A 19604-nucleotide genomic window follows, 5' to 3' on the forward strand; every position below is an offset into this window, starting at 1 on the left:
GTTTCTGGAAACAATTTAAATTCTATTTTCGCGAACGGAAAATTCAAAGGTAGAATTTTAGCTGTTCGATTGAAAGCTACTGATTGATATTTGTGAAAACTTTTATTATTTTTTGCAGATTTTACTGACTGGAGGTTCTCTATTCAAAGATGTTGGCTTACAGAAGCTGATTGATGTATATATTGTGTCACTTGACGATATTTTTGGGACCACATGGTCTGTAGATACCACTGGGTATAGTTATGGTCACTGGACCTGTTTTTTCTGTTTGTTGTAAGCTGAGCAGTTACGCATATTTCAAGGTAAATATTTATTTAATTTATAATTATTTTACAGAAAATATTTTCAACGGGATTTTGGAAAAATGACACACAAGTAAAGCACACAGAACTTAAGATTTTGTTCAGAAAGATGAAGAATTCAGTTATTGACTCAAAAGCCAGAAATACAACTGTTAAATATGCATACAGTTTTAAGCGTTTTGTAGTGTGGTCTGAAAAGTATACAGAAATCAAGTCTGTCCTTCCTGCCGACGAAATCTATGTCAGTTTATATCTTCAATATTTAATGCAAAGTGCTAAACATTACAGTACTATAGAAGCTGCATGTTACGCTATAAAGTGGGCTCACAGTTTAGCTGGGTTTGAAGACCCATGTGCCTCGGATATAGTTAAATGTATTGTTGAGGCATCTAAAAGAAAGCTTAATAGGCCTATTCAGAAAAAAGAACCGATGAATGCAAACATCATGCTCAGTCTTTTTAAGAAATTTGGCGGTACTAATAGTTCGTTAAAAAATCTTAGATTATTAGCTATGTGTTTTCTGGCTTATTCAGGATTTTTAAGGTACAGTGAATTATGCCAGATTAGAGCTAAGAACATTACATTCGGAAACGATCATATTGACATATATATTGAGAGTAGCAAAACAGATTGTTATAGAAAAGGAAAAAACGTTTTGATAGCTAAACTTGATCAAGCTCACTGTCCTGTTAAAATTTTAAGTGATTATTTAGATAAAGCTAAAATAGACAGGTCCTCAGATGATTTTGTGTTCAGAGCTTTATCGTATTGTAAAAGTACAAACAACTGTAAGCTGAGAAAAAAGAATATACAACTATCTTATACTAGGACTAGAGAGATTTTAAAAGGGGCTCTGTCGGATTTAGGTTTAAACGCAAGAATTTTTGGTACACATAGTTTTAGGGCAGGCGGTTGCTCAGCCGCTAGTAACTCTGGTGTATCGGATAGATTATTAAAGATTCACGGAAGGTGGAAATCTGATATTGCGAAAGACAGTTACATAAGCGACAATTTGAAAAAACGCTTATTAGTTTCAAAATCTTTAGGTTTATAAGATTTATTACTGCAATTTCTTTCTTTGTACAATCGAGAATGGTCATCGTGCCTGACAAGTTCTAAAACTAGTGTTTTAGTTATTTATATATGAATGAGATAAGAAAAAGATTGGGTCGAGGTATATAGAAATTATAGAGTCTAGTACATAAATAATTTATGTTCGTTTGAACGAAGAGAATTTAGAAAATAAATATATTTATGTACGTGGCGGAAGAATATTATCGTATGATAATTCTATTAATATAACAATAGAATTGTAACAGGTTTTATGAACCCGAGTGTATTTAAATACGGTGGACTCGAATTGAAATTATCGATAAGGGCGTTGACCATTCGCATGTACACACGTAGTTTTTGTTAGTTAAACTTAAGCACATATATATTCGAAAACAGTATTAAATGTACTTTTTGTAACATTTTTGTTTGTTTTTTGTAGATTGTTGAGACAACCTTTTTAAATTTATTTAAACAGAGGACGTATATATATTCTGTGATGTGGACTGTATTTGCAAAATTACAAACATTTGTAATTTGTTGCTCATTTGATATACATGTATTGTAATTATTTGGTATAACATAAAAGAGAATGGTCATCGTGCCTGACAAGTTCTAAAACTAGTGTTTTAGTTATTTATATATGAATGAGATAAGAAAAAGATTGGGTCGAGGTATATAGAAATTATAGAGTCTAGTACATAAATAATTTATGTTCGTTTGAACGAAGAGAATTTAGAAAATAAATCTACCTCTGACCTGAATAGCTATTACAACTTTGTCTATTATCAACCACCCTGTAAATCTATTACCACTCTGTATATCTATCACCACTCTATATGTGTATCACCAATTTGTATATCTATCACCCCTCTGAATATCTTACACCACTCTGTATATTTATTACGAATCTGTATATATATCACCACTCTGTATATATCTACTACCACTCTGTACATCTATCACCACTCTGTATATCTATCGACACTCTGAGTATATATCACCCCTCTGAATATCAAACACTTATTTTTATATCTATCACCACTTTGTATATCTATCACTAATCTGAATATCTATCACCACTCTGTACATATATCACCACTCTGTATATATATCACCACTCTGTATAGCTATAACGACTGTGTATATCTATCATCTTTCTGAATAACTTACACCACTCTGTATATCTATTACCACTCTGTATATATATCACCACTCTGTATATATCTACTACCACTCTGTACGTCTATCACCACTCTTTATATATATCGACACTCATGAGTATCTATCACCCCTCTGAATATCTAACACTTATCTGTATATCTATTACCACTCTGTATATCTATCACCAATCTGTATATCTATCACCACTCTGTATATCTTTCGAACCTCTGAATATCTTTCACCCCTCTGAATATCACCACTCTGTATATCTACCTCTGATCTGAATATCAATCACAAATTTGTCTATTATCAACCACCCTGTATATCTATAACCACTCTGTACACATATCACCACTGTGTATATCTATCACCCCTCTGAATACCAGCACTCTGTATATCTACCTCTGATCTGAATAGCTATTACAACTTTGTCTATTATCAACCACCCTGTAAATTTATCACCACTCTGTACATCTATTAGCCCTCTGAATATCTAACACCACTCTGTATATCTATCACAAATCTGAATATCTATTACCACTCTGTATATCTATCACCACTCTATATGTGTATCACCAATTTGTATATCTTTCACCCCTCTGAATATCTATCACCCCTCTGAATATATTACACCACTCTGTATATCTATTACTAATCTGTATCTATATCACCACTCTGAATATCTATCACCCCTCTGAATATCTTACACCACTCTGTATATCTATTACGAATCTGTATATATATATCACCACTTTGTATATCTATCACTAATCTGAATATCTATCACCACTCTGTACATATATCACCACTATGTATATATATCACCACTCTGTATAGCTATAACGACTGTGCATATCTATCATCTTTCTGAATAACTTACACCACTCTGTATATCTATTACCACTCTGTATATATATCACCACTCTGTATATATCTACTACCACTCTGTACATCTATCACCACTCTTTATATATATTGACACTCTTGAGTATCTATCACCCCTCTGAATATCTAACACTTATCTATATATCTATTGCCACTCTGTATATCTATCACCAATCTGTATATCTATCACCACTCTGTACACATATCACCACTCTGTATATCGATCTTTCGAACCTCTGAATATCTATCACCCCTCTGAATATCACCACTCTGTATATCTTCCTCTGATCTGAATTTCAATCATAACTTTGTCTATAATCAACCACCCTGTATATCTATAACCACTATGTACACATATCACCACTGTGTATATCTATCACCTCTCTGAATACCAACACTCTGTATATCTACCTCTGATCTGAATAGCTATTACAACTTTGTCTATTATCAACCACCCTGTAAATCTATCACCACTCTGTACATCTATTACCCCTCTGAATATCTAACACCACTCTGTATATCTATCACCAATCTGAATATCTATTACCACTCTGTATATCTATCACCACTCTATATGTGTATCACCAATTTGTATATCTATTACCACTCTGTATATATATCACCACTCTGTATAAATCTACTACCACTCTGTACATCTATCACCACTCTGTATATCTATCGACACTCTGAGTATATATCACCCCTCTGAATATCACTTATAACACTTATTTGTATATCTATCACCACTTTGTATATCTATCACTAATCTGAATATCTATCACCACTCTGTACATATATCACCACTCTGTATATATATCACCACTCTGTATAGCTATACCGACTGTGTATATCTATCATCTTTCTGAATAACTTACACCACTCTGTATATCTATTACCACTCTGTATATATATCACCACTCTGTATATATCTACTACCACTCTGTACATCTTTCACCACTCTTTATATATATCGACACTCTTGAGTATCTATCACCCCTCTGAATATCTAACACTTATCTGTATATAAGTGTTAGATATTCAGAGGGGTGATAGATACTCATTTGTATATAGGTGTACACTCTGTACACCTATCCCCACTCTGTATGTCTATCACCACTGTGTATATCTTTTACCCCTCTGAATATATATCACCTCTCTGAATATCTATCACCACTCTGTATATCTATCATCACTCTGTATATCTATCACCACTGTGTATATCTATCACCACTCTGTACACCTATCACCATCAACGTATATCACTAGTCTACACTGATGCACTATTCCCCCTACTTAAACGAGGATGAAAATCAAATTTCAGTTGCACAGTTTAACATGCTATGCTAAATAGGGCGTATTGCATTTCCGCTAATTGTTTTAAGTCCCAATACTACGTTTCCGCAAATTTAAAGTATACGTTTCCGCAATTTGTATTTATTACTTTTCCGGAAATTTACCTGGTAATTTATAAATATTTGAATACAATTATATAAGATAAATATTTTATGTAATATTTTTATTTAGAAAGGGTTCAGATCTTATATCTTAAATATAATTTTAGGAATGCAGTGCAAAACAACAAATGTAGCCTGTTTAACTGAGACAAACAGAATCCCTTTGTACTTTAAAATTCAGATTTCAGCTATACAATTTCTAAACCACATTGTAAACTCGCCTAACACTTTAGTCCATAAAATATATAAAAACATAGAAAAACAAGTAAATGTGTTAACATTGTAAAAGACTGGTTAAATAAATTAGGTTTTGGTCATCTCACTTTTGATACCTTTAATTTAAAATATCACATAAATAATATCCAACAAAGAATCTATGACCAGGCTTATCAAATTATGAATTGGTCTATCAATAAATGTGAAAAATTTCTTTTGTCATACATGTACTAATAGAATTAGAAAAAGGCCCCCATATATTGATATATGTAAATTCAAAACTGAACGATCAGTTCTCAGTAAATTTAGACTAAGTGCCCATTCCCTAGCAATTGAAAGATTGAAAGAAGTAAACGCATTTGCTTATCCTGTGACAGACAAGAAATTGAGGATGAATACCAATTCTTCTCAATCTGTCCATGCTATACATTATTGAGGGATACCTATATACAAAATATTAATAAAAATCTTAATTTCAATTTTATAAATAACATTGAAGCATTTGACTGTACTTTTAAATAGCAGTCTCCCAGTAAAAATCACCATAAAGTATATTAATGATTGGTTTTTTTTTAGAACATCTGTATAACTTGTATTTCTTTTAATATGCAACCTAATTTTTGTTTGTGTTCTTTTTTTTAATTGATCATGGACATTAATAATGTGTTAACTGTTGATATTTATAGCCTTTTTCTTCTTCACTGTGAATACCACTGTCACTCTAATATAATTATAATCAATTTAACTATTGTAAGTTTATTGTCTTAATTTTGTATGGCATAATGCCATAACCATTTAATGTAAATGTGTTTGTGCAATAAAATATTGTCTATTGTCTATAGTCTATATAATATATGACTAGTTGACTCTGGTCTTACGGTTATAAAACTTTCGAGCAAGATTTTTGTACTCAGACTCGAAAATCAACCAATCAAATTGCTGGATTTTATGTTTCGAGCATGATTTTTGTGCTCCGAGCACTGAGCAAAGTTTTATGCCTTCAAGGCCTGGTAAGGATTTTCGTAAATGGCTATCACATTTCTTTGGTTTGGCTTACTTGCCAATGACATGATTAAAGCATGATTTGCTGAATTGATAGCCGATTCTCCATCTGACGGTAGATGGATCATGCATAAAGTTTGCGGATTACATCTTGGAGTTTTATACAGATATCATTTCGAGATTTCCACAAACCATTTGGGCATCACCTCCTGACCCCGACCAAAAGAGAACAACGAATGATGCCGAGTCTTTTCATGCCCACCCGAAAGAGCAGAGTGACTCAAGCCATCCTATCATTTGTGTTTGTGTCGATGAGTTCTGAGTCAGTTATCGGAAATGCAAACAACATCTTGCATTAAGATGTGAACTCTAACTGTAAAAGTACCCCTTCGGAAATATGAAAAGGAGAAGATGGACTTCTTCTTGAACAAAATACAAAACTTGTAAACGGTGAATGTACGACTGTGGACTTTGTACGACGTTTTGGTTACAAATATTCTACCAGAACTGACTTATGAACTCATATCAAGATATAGCGAATTAGTGCCGACTTTTGAACATACGTTTTCATTCATTTTAATGATGAATTTTACTTGCATGTTTTGATGACCTTTAACTTAATAAATTTTGATTTTTTTTTTATTATGGATTTGCTTTCGATCAACAGGTATTCTATAATTATATGCGGAAAAGTAATCATTTATTTTTTGCGGAATGGTTACTTTTTTCCGGAAAAGTAAGATATTTATTTGCGGAAACGTAAACTTTTTTTTCCGGAAACGTCATCTTTTTTTCCGGAAAAGTAGTTACGCACGGTTTTGGTGCCACTTATCGTTACACGACGTTCCTAATAACACAACGATTTTGACGTTGTTCCACGGAAAGTTTCAAACGTTGACCTTATATTCTACTCATGTAAAAATGCCGCTTAAAGTACAGATATTTTCGAACTTGCTTCTTTATATGGTTTTAAGAATTGTCTGCAACAATAACACACAATAGCAATTTTGATGTCTTGTAAACTGATTTAAATATATAAAAAGAAGATGTGGTATGATTGCCAATGACAAAACTCACCACAAGAGATCAAAATGACACAGGAATTAACAACTATAGGTCATTGTATCTAATAATTAGTTATATTTTTTTCTCGAAAGAGTTGAGAGTATATGTAAATTAATACATTGGAGCTTGTTGCTGCATGTTTATGTGCCATCCATCATATATATCATTTAAATGTATACAATACAGTTGTAAAATTTTAAACCATTCTTCTTACTTATGAATCCGCACTGGGATTTCAAAGACGCACATAAAACAAAATTGTAACAACGGACACCCTTGAAATGACGTTATAGGCATCGAAATGAGCAAAGTTTTTCATTAAAAAATAGACAAATCAAATAATCTATGTTATTGATTTCTATGGTACATTTCCTTTCGAATGATATGCATAACAGGGATATTTATTGTATAGGATAAGTGCTTGAATTTGAATAACCCGCCTTCAAACCCGTATTTCGAAAGTGACACCAATATCGTGCGCAACGTCAATTTTTGCCAATTTGCGGGAACGTAAAACGCCAGCTAACTACAGAAAATTTAATCCGGGTATAATTTTCACTCTTATTTTTCAACCCAAATTCCAATTAAAAAAAACTTTGTTCTTGATTACCTTTGATCTCATCTATCCAACTTTTTTTTTACCTGTACTACATATATTTTTTAAAAAGTTGGATAAATGAGAATGAACCGATCAAACACCCGTATAAACAGATAAACAGCGTTTGTTTAATGGTTAAACATTGCACTGGGCAGTCGCACGTGTCGTAAATAACAAACCAATAAACAATATAATAAAGTTGTAAGGTAATAAATATTTCAGGTATTGGGCATTTGCCATCATCATGATTAGATTATCTAATTGTCAAAAACACTTAAAATTTTAAATTTCAATTTACTAAACACAAAATGTAAGTACTAAAATGTATATTTAAGCAATAAAATGTATGATACCATATTTCACTGTTTTAATAGAGAAAATTACGTAAAGAAAATGGAGCGTGGTATCTTTTTTAATTAAGATTAAAACTTTCTAAAAGGAAACTCTTTAGGACTTCTAAATTGTGTATTTCAACTGTGCTTAACTTATTTCAACATTAAAGTTATTTGTCCTAGTTAATTGTGCGAATGTCAGATTTATGTAACACATTTCTTTATCTTTATAAGGAAAAAATACGGATATTACGTTCAAATTCTCTTAAAAGAAACGTTCAAGACAACTTCCCTCTGATCTTCATTAATATCGAAATACTTGTAATACATGTACATCCTGAATAAATCAATTGTTAATTTTTATAAAATTTAGAAAAAAAATAAACGTTCTAAAACTTTTCCCGTAAGAGCCTTATCTCTATATCTTATCCCTTATGACCATGAAATTTTCTTCCAATGTGTCGTGACTTTCTATTGGCTCCTTTTTTCAGATAATCAATTTTCTCAAAATTTTCAGATAATCCCGGATTTTCTCAGATAATCCCGGTTTATCTCAGATAAACTAAGATTATCTCAGCTTAATTCAAATTCGAAAAAATTCTAGTTTATCTGAGAAAATATAGAAAATTCATTATCTGGAGAAAATCCCGGTTTATCTGAAAATTCTGAGATAAACCGGCATTATCTGGAAAAATCGAGATAATCCCGGTTTATCCGAGCTTAATGTAAAAAATTGAGATAATCCTAGTTTATCTGAAAAAATCCTGGTTTATCTGAGATAATTTAGGATTATCTATAAAAGTGGTTCAGGCGTGCCATACACATGACTATACAAACCATTCCTTGGAAACCTATAATTAGGTATATAAATTTTAGGTCTTTTAAATATAACAGGGGTTCAACCTAGGAAGCTTTATCAAGATTGTCTGTTTTTTCGAGGTTGTGTTCAATACTGTTTTAATCTATGCGAATTTCTAAGAAGATAATGCGCGAAGAACAGTTAAAATTAAGTTACAGGTGAAATACATGTAGGTTTAAAGATAAAATTTACAATAATATTAATATGCTTAAATTTCATGACGGTTTTTTGATTTATGAGAAACTTTTCACCAGTTATCATGTGTTTCCTAAATATGTTAGAAAACATGCTTGTCGTGGACGTACGAATGAACCGTTACAGATGGGTTTTTTTTAAACTTCAACTACAGGGCAGTTAGATATTTGAAAGATGTTTTACTACTGCATGAATGATGCTGCCTTCAATTAAAGCTGTTACATGTACAATTAAGTACACAGGGTACAGGTGTATTTGCTATGAAGGCCTCGATTAAAACAAGAAGTAAAATATAAGCTTTACATTTAAAGGTATATATATATATATAAAGTTGACAGCTTTAACAGACCTCGGAAATTTAAGCGCTGAGTTCCGCAGTTTCCATCGACGCAGTCCAGTCTTTTTGTCATCTTTCTTAAAGCTTTTTACATTTCTCACAGACAGTTTATGAGTTTGCATCTCGTTTAAATATCTCTATGATATCTTTCGCCTCTCTTTGTCTCATAATAGATATTTGAATGATAATACAAATTGCGTAAGTGTGTGTCATACTATAATTCTTCTTTTTTCCATGTTGAACATTGTGAATGTTAATGCATCAAAATAACGTGAAGAATAAACTACTTACCATTTTTGTTAAATCCAATCATTTTCCGACCATAATGGGAAACGAGTATTTTTAACCGGATTTTTGTGACAAAAATGTCGGTTATTGATTTGGGGATGTACGGCGGGCGGTCGGGCTGTCGGTGGACGGGCGGGCGGGCGGACGGCAATCAAATGTTGTCCGTGCATTAACTCATGAACCGTTCAACCAAAGCTTTTAAAATTTTAATATGTTATTACTGACAACTATACGAAGGTCAAGTTCAATAATGGTGATAAAATGTATTGACTTTTATCGTTCAGGAGTTATGGTTCTTGAAAGATTAAAAAATGGAGTTTCCAGTCGTGTCCGTGCATTTACGCATGAACTGTTCTACCAAAGCTTCCCAAATTTTAATTTGTTGTTACTGATGACAGAATGGAGGTCAAGTTCAATAATGACGATTTTGACTTTTACCGTTCAGGAGTTATGGTTCTTGAAAGATTGAAAAATGGAGTTTCCAGTCGTGTCCGTTCATTTATGCATGAACTGTTCAACCAAAGCTTCCCAAATTTTAATATGCTGTTACTGATGACAAAATGGAGGTCAAGTTCAATAATGACGATTTTGACTGTTACCGTTCAGGAGTTATGGTTCTTGAAAGATTGAAAAAGGATGTTTCCCGTCGTGTCCGTGCATTTTCTCATGAAAGATTCAATTAAAGCTTTTGAAATTTTAATATGTTATTACTGATGACAAAATAGAGGTCAAGTTCAATAATGACGATTTTGACTTTTACCGTTCTGAAGTTATAATATGGTTTTTTGCAAGATCGTAAAATGGCGTTTCCATTCACGTTGTTGCATTTACTCATGAACCATTCAATCTAAGCTTTTCAAATTTTAATATGTTGATACTGATGACAAAATGGAGGTCAAATTTGATATTGACGATTTTCACTTTCACCATTCATCAGTAATGGTTCTTGTGATATTGCCAGGACACAAATAAATGTTATTAAATCCGGTTTGCTGTCGTTGTGACAGCCTCTTGTTACTGACTGATTTGAACAATTATAAGAAACTAAACTAATTATAGATGTAAATTGATTATGGTATGAGCTAGGATAGACATGGTAGTGTTTATTTAAAAAGACTAGATTGTGTCAGAAGTACGCATAGATATAGGAAGATGTGGTGTGAGTGCCAATGAGACAACTCTCCATCCAAATAACAATTTTAAAAAAGTAAACCATTAAAGGTCAATGAACGGCCTTCAACACGGAGCCTTGGCTCCCACCGAACAATAACATATAAATAACCCCAAAATAACTAGTGTAAAACCATTAAAAAGGGGGAAAACAACAGTCTAATCTATATAAAAAAAGAGAAACGAGAAACACGTATATATTACATAAACAAAGGACAACTACTGTATATCAGATTCCTGACTTAGGACAGGTGCAAACATTTGCAGCGGGATTAAACGTTTTAATGGATCCAAACCTTCTCCCTTTTTCTGAAACAATAGCATACATCACAGCATAACAAAACACACGATAAAATATCAATTGGCAGACTTAACTCAATCAAAAAACGTAAATAAATCACAATAAACGAATAAATTTGATCTGCGATATCTGAATGCATATATATAGTTTTTATTTTGTATTTTTGAATTTTAAAATTATATCTCTTGTTTCAATCTTTTTGTGGACAGCAGAATGATTTAGATGCAGATGCATGAGAAAATTACAGCAATATGCAGTTCAAAGTTAAGTTTTAAATTCTCTTCTGAAGTTAATCCTGACATTCCAGCTGGACATCATAATATGAGGACTTCTCTTTGAATAATTAAAATAAACCAAGAAAATTTTGAAGAAATGTGTGTTTACTAAATTATAATCCTGATACCTTTGATGACTTTTTACGTTCGATATGCAGCTTCGGTTTCCATCGTGTAAAATGACTGTGCCATGTAAGATGTATCTCAAACATGTAACATTCGATGATCCAAGAGCTTGAAACAAATAGAACAAGTTAACTTAGATATTTTGTTTAAGATTCGACAATACATAAATAAAAAAATAATAATAATGCCATCATATATATTTTGTATATGATTTACTGCCTGTTATATAGTTTATGTAAAAAGAAAATCTGGATTTGTGTTTATCAGGAAAACTTCAAGATTAAATTGAGAATGGAAATGAAGTTTTATTTATGGTATAAAAAAGAGATTTGCATAAGAAATAAGAAAGAATACTAACTTAGTCCAGGAATAAATAAAACTAGAAGCTCGTAAGAACCTTGGTCTATTTGCATATCAAACAAAGGACACAGATGGATTCATGACAAAATTGTGTTTTGGTGATGGTGATTTCTTTGTAGACATTCTTACTACTTACAATTGTCTCTATCTGTAATAAAAGTGGCCTACGGTCTTTTAATAGTTACAGCGGAAAATATTTTGTAAAAACTTATTATTTGTCGAAAATTAATGAAAATTGTTAAAAATTTACTATAAAGGGCAATAACTCCTTTACAGATCAACTGACTATTTTGGTCATGTTGACTTATTTGTATATCTTACTTTGCTGAACATTATTGCTGTTAACAGTTCATCTCTACCTGTAATAGTATTCAAGCTTATAACCAAAAACGGCAAAATTTCCTTAACAATTACCAATTTGAGGGGGAGGCAGCAACCCAACAACCAGTTGTTTGATTCATCCAAAAAATTTAGGGCGGGTAGAACTTGACTTGATAAACAATTTTATCCCTCTCAGATTTGCGTTAAATACTTTGGTTTCAGAGTTATAGGCCAAAATCTACATTTTACACCTATGTTCTATTTTAAGCCATGACGGCCATCTTGATTAGTTTGCCGGGTCACCGAACACATTTTTTAAACTAGATACTCCAATGATGATTGTGGTCAAGTTTGGTCAAATTTGGCCCAGTAGTTTCAGAGGAGAATATTTTTGTAAAAGTTAACGACGACGGACGACGACGACGGACGCCACGTGATGAGAAAAGCTCACTTGACCCTTTGGGCCAGGTGAGCTATTAAAAAAGAAAAAAAATGTGATACAAGCGTTGACGCATTTAATCCTAGACGGAGATGAGGCCTGCGTATGAAGATGAGATTATTATCTGAATATGATTCGAACTTTATGTTACTTTATTACACACAATATATATTAAGACTTCTTTTTACACGATGCAAGACGTTTTGCGCAATTTTGTTTTCCAAATATATCAATTGCGCCAATATTCGGAACTCATTCGCGCCATTTCACCTGTACACATAGCTGTCGTAAATATCAATGATTCATGTTTATTAGTATTGCTTAAAAAGTATCATATCTTCGGAGATATTTCACCATGAGGATGAGCATCTGGAGAGAGATTTATTGAAATGCATTATCTAGACAGTCCATGTACAGAGAGAGAAGAAAACTTACTACTTCGTTGAACTTGATATTTTTTACAAGATATGTCAAAAGAGAAGAAAATAGAAGCTTTTGCTGATTATGTTTTAGCCACATATGTTGATGACACAGTGCTTTGTTCCCACCATCCGTAGAGGTATGTCCAAGACACGATGTTGATTCAATATCGATACACGACGTTTCGTATGTGTGTTGTTATGTCCACATGCTCTGAATCCTGTGTCTTGAATGTTGATACCGAACTAATATCGACAATCAAATGCTGCATTCCATATCTCTGTCTTTGTTGTCGATATCGACGATATGGAATCGATATCGACAAACATCCTATAACTTAAGGTAACACGATACCGAATGACGTTACGCCACGAGTTATCGTTCCTGACGTTATCGAATAACGTTCAAACATGTATACAAGCCAATGCAGCAGGTTCTGCAATTACAAAGTGATCTTAAATAATAAAAAAAATAATTTGGTAACTATGTGACATTTTTAACGGAAACTTTTTCTAGATGCAGAGTGCCAAGAGTTTTGATGCAATACGTAACAGTTAACTTATTTGACATAGATTGCTTTATCGTTTTCCTGCAATTCTTCTGCTCATTGTTAACCTTTAAAAATGTATTACTTTACTTTTAAATATTCTGTTTCTTAAATATTTAAGCATCTGCACGATTTAACTATATATGTTCTTACGCATAAAGGACTTGAGTTTTGTCACTTTATTTTATTCTTGGTTTATTTTTGCAATAAATACTTATGCATGATGCACGCCGTATCCCCATGAAATTTTGTTTTGAACGTAGAATTCTGATCTATAGAAACTTAGGACGATGTGTAAAAAAAACGGAATTGTACAAATATCAATTCGTATAAAAATGGTCGTCAAAACACCGTTCGGCCAAAATGGAAAAAAGGTTATCACCTGGATGAGAATTCGAATAGAATTAGGCGAAAAAGAACCATTCATCGTACAGCCAGACTTTGAAACCCATACAGAAAATAGTTTGTTAGTATGGAATGTAAAAAAGTGGTTTAACTTTGATATTTTGCCGAAAAACTTTCCCTGTGTTCCAAGTATAAACAGTCTCTGCAATTCATTGGTCTGTAGAGAGTGAATCCGAACATTTATTATATAAAGTGCTAGCTTTGTAATATAGAACAAATCTACACGGGACAGACATCAAATTCGGAATGAGGCTTGAGAAAGTTAACGTAGACTGAGAAATACATGAGAACTTGATTCGGCAAAAAAGAAATTAAAATCAATTCAGGGCTAGTTAAAGTCTGATTAAAGACAGCTCCATTTATCCACTTGCGTATATAAACGCAAGTTTATAGTCAGGACTGGTTCCGTGACATTTTTTCTTTCGAAATTTACAAGCAATAGACTGACTAACTTTTTAATCAAACAACAGAAAGAGTCTTGTTCCGTAGTGAGGACAAATACATTTTATTTTCTGACACTGTACATAATTTTTATATTTTGATTTTATTCTACGAATAACACCTAAAAGGTGACAAAGGAATAGAAATTGTCACTTGGTCTTCTCAGTTCGACCGACAGTAAAATGCTTCCAAAGTGAGGCGTCCATTTGGTGTGCGGGGTGTATCAACTTTGCAGTCACATCCGGTCAGAATGGGGACTTTAAATCCGATTCCTCGAGTAAAGAGAGTACTATGCTCTTTGAAAATCAAAAACAGTTGCAAAAACTCTTTGAGGTGGCCTGTTGCAAGATAAAATATCTGTCCCTATCCAATTTCCCCTCATTTTCCAGTGTCATTCCAAATTTACTCAACCATAATCCCGGAACGCCTCTATTACATAACCTACCAGAAATATTTATTGATATTTTGTTCTCGCCCATACATGTTACATGCATGATCTATTTGTCACTGGACGTAAAGCAAACTGCAATCAATCCTACAATTAACCACCGTCACTTGAAACATGGACAATCCATAATTTGAGAATATTTTAGAACCTTATCTAGTTACGAATTATTAAATAATACATCAAACAAAATATGTGATGTCCATGTATATCAAATAGCGATCAGTTGGGTGTTTCCAACAACAAAAATGTGAGGAGAAAAGAAGGAAATTTATTAAGAAATTATTATAAGCTATTAGCAAAAGTATTAAACAAATAACTTTAATAAACAAATGGGCCTCAGTTTATTGCTAACGAAAGTACTATATAAACCTGTTTCGCCCAACACTAGGCACTTCGGTGTTGCGGCAGATTAAAATATAGAAACTTCATTTCTATTATTCACAGGTTAGTTGAACTATTTTTCGTTAAGTTTTAAGCAGTAAACTGAGTACTCGATAAAGATAAATTATTTTTATATTATTATTTATTCAAAAGCAAAGTTAATTCAAATTATCTCTTTCTATTATCAAGTTTAAATGGACAACTTATTTACATGATTTAGGATGTTAACCTCATAAGATCAACCGCTTATTTATATTCATATTATGGAAACTTCTTCAATTATTCTTTATCTATATTTGTTATGTTTGTATATATATTATTATGTATTGTTAATTGTAATACATGACTTCGGTGTTGCGGCAGATTAAAATATAGAAACTTCATTTCTATTATTCACAGCCAAAACGTCCCACCCAAAGCCAAACTACGGCAGAGTTACAGGTCCAGTCTTAATAACTACGAGACAGTAAATTAAGTCCTGATACTGTATGACAAATGTATCTATATGAGTTTAAAAAAAAACCGAGATTTGTACTCATTGACCAAACAAAGCTACTACGAGATACATAGTACATTGAACCAACTATATTCATTATGACTATTGTCGTGTACATGCATATGTGCACAGATATTCACATTTGGTCTTTTTATATGTTACAGAAGTTCTTTCTGATCATAATATGATACAAATGCACATAATGATTACTAGTACTTGACATGCGAAAATATAAATAATAGAAAAAAAGTAAAAATCCCAAAATACTGTACTCCGAGGAAAATTCAAAACGACGGTCCCTAATCAAATGGCACTGAAATCAAATGATAAAACACATCAAGCGAAAGGACAACTGGCATAATCCTGACTTGGTACAGGAATTTCCAAATGTAGAAAATGGTGGATTGAATCAAGTTTTCTAGCGCTTAACCTCTCACTTGTATGACAGTCGTATCAAACTCTGTTATTTGTTTACACTGATCAATGCGTGAACAAAACAGACATAATCCGTCAAATAGTCAAAATATAGTTATAGCAGTCATGTAGTTGTACTTGAAGACTGATGTATCAAAAAAGACTTTTAAACGCTTTCTTATTTTTAACAGTACTGAATATCTGGAAACCAAAAATATGCCTATGCAAGACTACATTTACCGTGTGTTGAGAGATGACGAAAATACAGCAGAAGGTCTTAAAGCCAGAAATCCCGAGGCAAACATAACTCCAAGCTCGCACATTGCGGGCAAGAAGGTTTCTCAATATATTTCGACTACTGCAACTCTTGAAGCTGCGAAGACGTTTTTAGGTCTAGCAAAAGACCGAAACAAGAAGAAGAAGATTGCTCAGAAGACATACAGAATTGTGCAGATAAATGTTAAAAAGCTGACGAATGTCAAAATTATCGATCTTTCAGATCCTGCAGTGTTGGATAAGTATATTCCAAAAGATCCAGAGAATCCAAAATACAACAGTATGTTTCGTAACTGGGCGAAAAAATACGAAGAAGTTCTTGTCGCAGGCACCATACCCGCCAAATGTATCGAGACTATACTAGATGAAGTGGCATCAGATAACTATGATCCGTCAGACTATTCAGAATCCGAGGATTTAGTTTCTTCCTTGTCGGATGACATGTCGGCACTTAGCGTAAAAAAATAAACTTTAAGTACATGTTTACGTCCAGTTATAATATTTCTGCTATGGACGAAACACATGTTTCCATTGCCTTGAACTTATACAATAAATCTTGTTAAACAAATTCAACTGGAAAAGGACACGGTCAAATATAATATATGATTTTGACTTGAAAGTGAAATTACAGATGGTTAAATTTTTAAATTAGCTATATTTTTGTAGTGCTATTAAAAGTATTGTGATATATGGTAATCTTAAATATCATTTGTTCTATGTTTTTACTCTTTAAATGCCTTTATATATCTTATTTTTATTATTATTAAATTTCAAAATTATATCTCATGTTTCAATCTTCTTGCAGACAGTAGAATGATATAGGTACAGATGCATGAAAATAATAACTGCAAGATGCAGTTAAAATTAAGTTAAGTTTTATATTGTCTTCTGATGTTAATCCTGACATTCCAGCTGAACATCACATGCTCTCTGAATAACTAAAATAAACCAAGAAAATATTGAGGAAATGTGTGTTTACGTTCGATATACAGCTTCTGTTTCCATCGTGTAAAATGATTGTGCCATGCAAGATGTACATCAAGCAAAAGAAATAAAACTAGTGGATTCAGAAGCTAAATGCATATACATGTGGCATTCGTTGATTCAATAGCTAGATACAAATAGAACCAGTCAACTGAAATATTTTATTTTAGATTCGACAATAAATAGAAAACATTAATAATGCCATCATATACATTTTGTACATGATTTACTGCCTGTTTTATAGTTTATGTAAAACAAATTCTGGCCTAATGGAGAATTGAGAATATAGTCGATTAGAACCTTTTTAATGTTTTGATATCTTTTATTTTAAGTTTGTGTATGCTTACTCCATTTCAAATACTAGCACACAATGTAAAAAGATGTAAAATGTTGTTTTCTGTGTATATTCAAAAACGAAACGTCAAAAACTTTAAATATAATTCCTAACTTATGTTATCCAGTCGACATGAGTGTGTTTAAAATTAAAGCTAAAACGGTAACGTTTTAATTTATTTCACAAATACATTCAGTGAATATGTACAGGATACGCGAAAGATATAAATAAAGGCTATTGGTACTAAACGGAACGGAACGGAATTTAAGGTCTCTGTAGGGGTGATGCAACATTTCAAAAAATCTTTAAAACAATTAGCTTTAAATTTTTCTATTTACGTTTTTCTATATACAAATTACAAAAATACCTAACTCCGTGGACAATCCAAAACAGAAAGTCCGTAATCAAAAGTTGAAACATCAAACGAATGGTTAACAACTGTCATATTCCTGAGTTGTACAGGAAATTTCTGATGTAGTGAATGGTGGATATCCCTGGTTTTATAGCTAGCTAAACCTAAAGCATTTGTATGACAGTCGTATACAATTCCCTCATATAAACAATAATATATAACGTCCGGAAATATCCTTAGATGTACATTCATGTCCAGACCTGATAAATTGATATCATGAGTTTGACGCATTGGCAGGTCAGAGAAGTCTTACACCTTTCATTCATTGCGATATCTAAGAAATAATGATTCTGATTTTAACTTTTTAAATAAGTTATTTCTTACCGTTCCGCTCCACAAAGTACCAAGGAATTGGTATTTAACGAAATGGAACGGGAATTACAAAATGTCCTTAAAATTACTAATTCAAGGACAGCACCGAGAAAGTCATTCAAACTTAAGTCGAAAACACTGACAATGTCACAAGAAAACGAAACAGCATTCAAAACAGAAACACTAGTTTACAAAAACACAACATCGACAATCAAAGAAGGAGCAACACAAATTACCAAAACACCTTGATATCAGATGCTCCGAAAGGGTAAGCAGACACTGCTCCATATGCGAATTTTAAAAACTTTAAATCTATGGCTGGCTTGGTATAGTTGCTTCATTGTTCACTTAAATTTGATCTAAAGGGTTTATCAAGGATCGCAGCTTTGAGGATCTTGAACTACAATCACATTCTAAGACTCTATGCAGGCCCGTTTATCTGACACACTCTAGTCTTTTTAAAGAAACACTCTTATTTTCTGAATTGGGTCTATAGCTATAAATGTTAGTTATGGCCTTAACTAACACTCTGAAAAATTTGATGCTTTTACGACAATTTGAACAATTGTTGCACAAATCGACTGGACTGCATGTCTATAGTAGCTCATATTATAATCAATTTACATCTATAATTAGTTTTGTTTCTTATAATTGTTCAAATCAGAAAATATCCTGGTTTCTAATGGTAGGAAAATAAATGGATTTAAAACAAAAATGGTCCTTATTCTTTACGTTAGTTTTGTGCATTAACATTCATAACAACATGGGGGGGATTTATAGTATATGACACACGCTTACGCTATTTCTATTATCATTCAAATATCTATTATGAGACAAAGAGAGGCGAAAGATATGATCAAAGAGATATTCAAACGAGATGCAAACTCATAAACTGTCTGGAAGAAATGTAAAAAGTCTTTAAAAAGATGAAAAAAGACTGGACTGCGTCAATGGAAACTGCAAAATTCACCGCTTACATTTCCGAGGTAAGGCTA

General features: G+C 32.5%; 2 protein-coding genes across 2 annotated transcripts; both read left to right on the forward strand.

Moving 5' to 3' along the window:
* Window positions 1–411: 411 nt before the first annotated feature.
* Window positions 412–1356, forward strand: LOC134705838 (uncharacterized). Its single transcript, XM_063564553.1, has one exon. The coding sequence runs from the start codon at window positions 412–414 to the stop codon at window positions 1354–1356; it is 945 nt and encodes a 314-aa protein (XP_063420623.1).
* Window positions 1357–16507: 15151 nt separating this feature from the next.
* LOC134705840 (uncharacterized) lies at window positions 16508–17035 on the forward strand. Its single transcript, XM_063564554.1, has one exon. It carries the CDS (start codon window positions 16508–16510, stop codon window positions 17033–17035), a length of 528 nt encoding a protein of 175 aa, XP_063420624.1.
* The last annotated feature ends 2569 nt before the right edge of the window (window positions 17036–19604 follow it).

The sequence above is a fragment of the Mytilus trossulus genome, chromosome 2 (genome assembly GCF_036588685.1).
Source record: "Mytilus trossulus isolate FHL-02 chromosome 2, PNRI_Mtr1.1.1.hap1, whole genome shotgun sequence".
NCBI lineage: Eukaryota > Metazoa > Mollusca > Bivalvia > Mytilida > Mytilidae > Mytilus > Mytilus trossulus.

Bases quoted from the DNA above. Each gene is read 5' to 3' on its own strand.
- LOC134705838 (XM_063564553.1), top strand. From the start codon at position 412: ATGAAGAATTCAGTTATTGACTCAAAAGCCAGAAATACAACTGTTAAA.
- LOC134705840 (XM_063564554.1), top strand. From the start codon at position 16,508: ATGCCTATGCAAGACTACATTTACCGTGTGTTGAGAGATGACGAAAAT.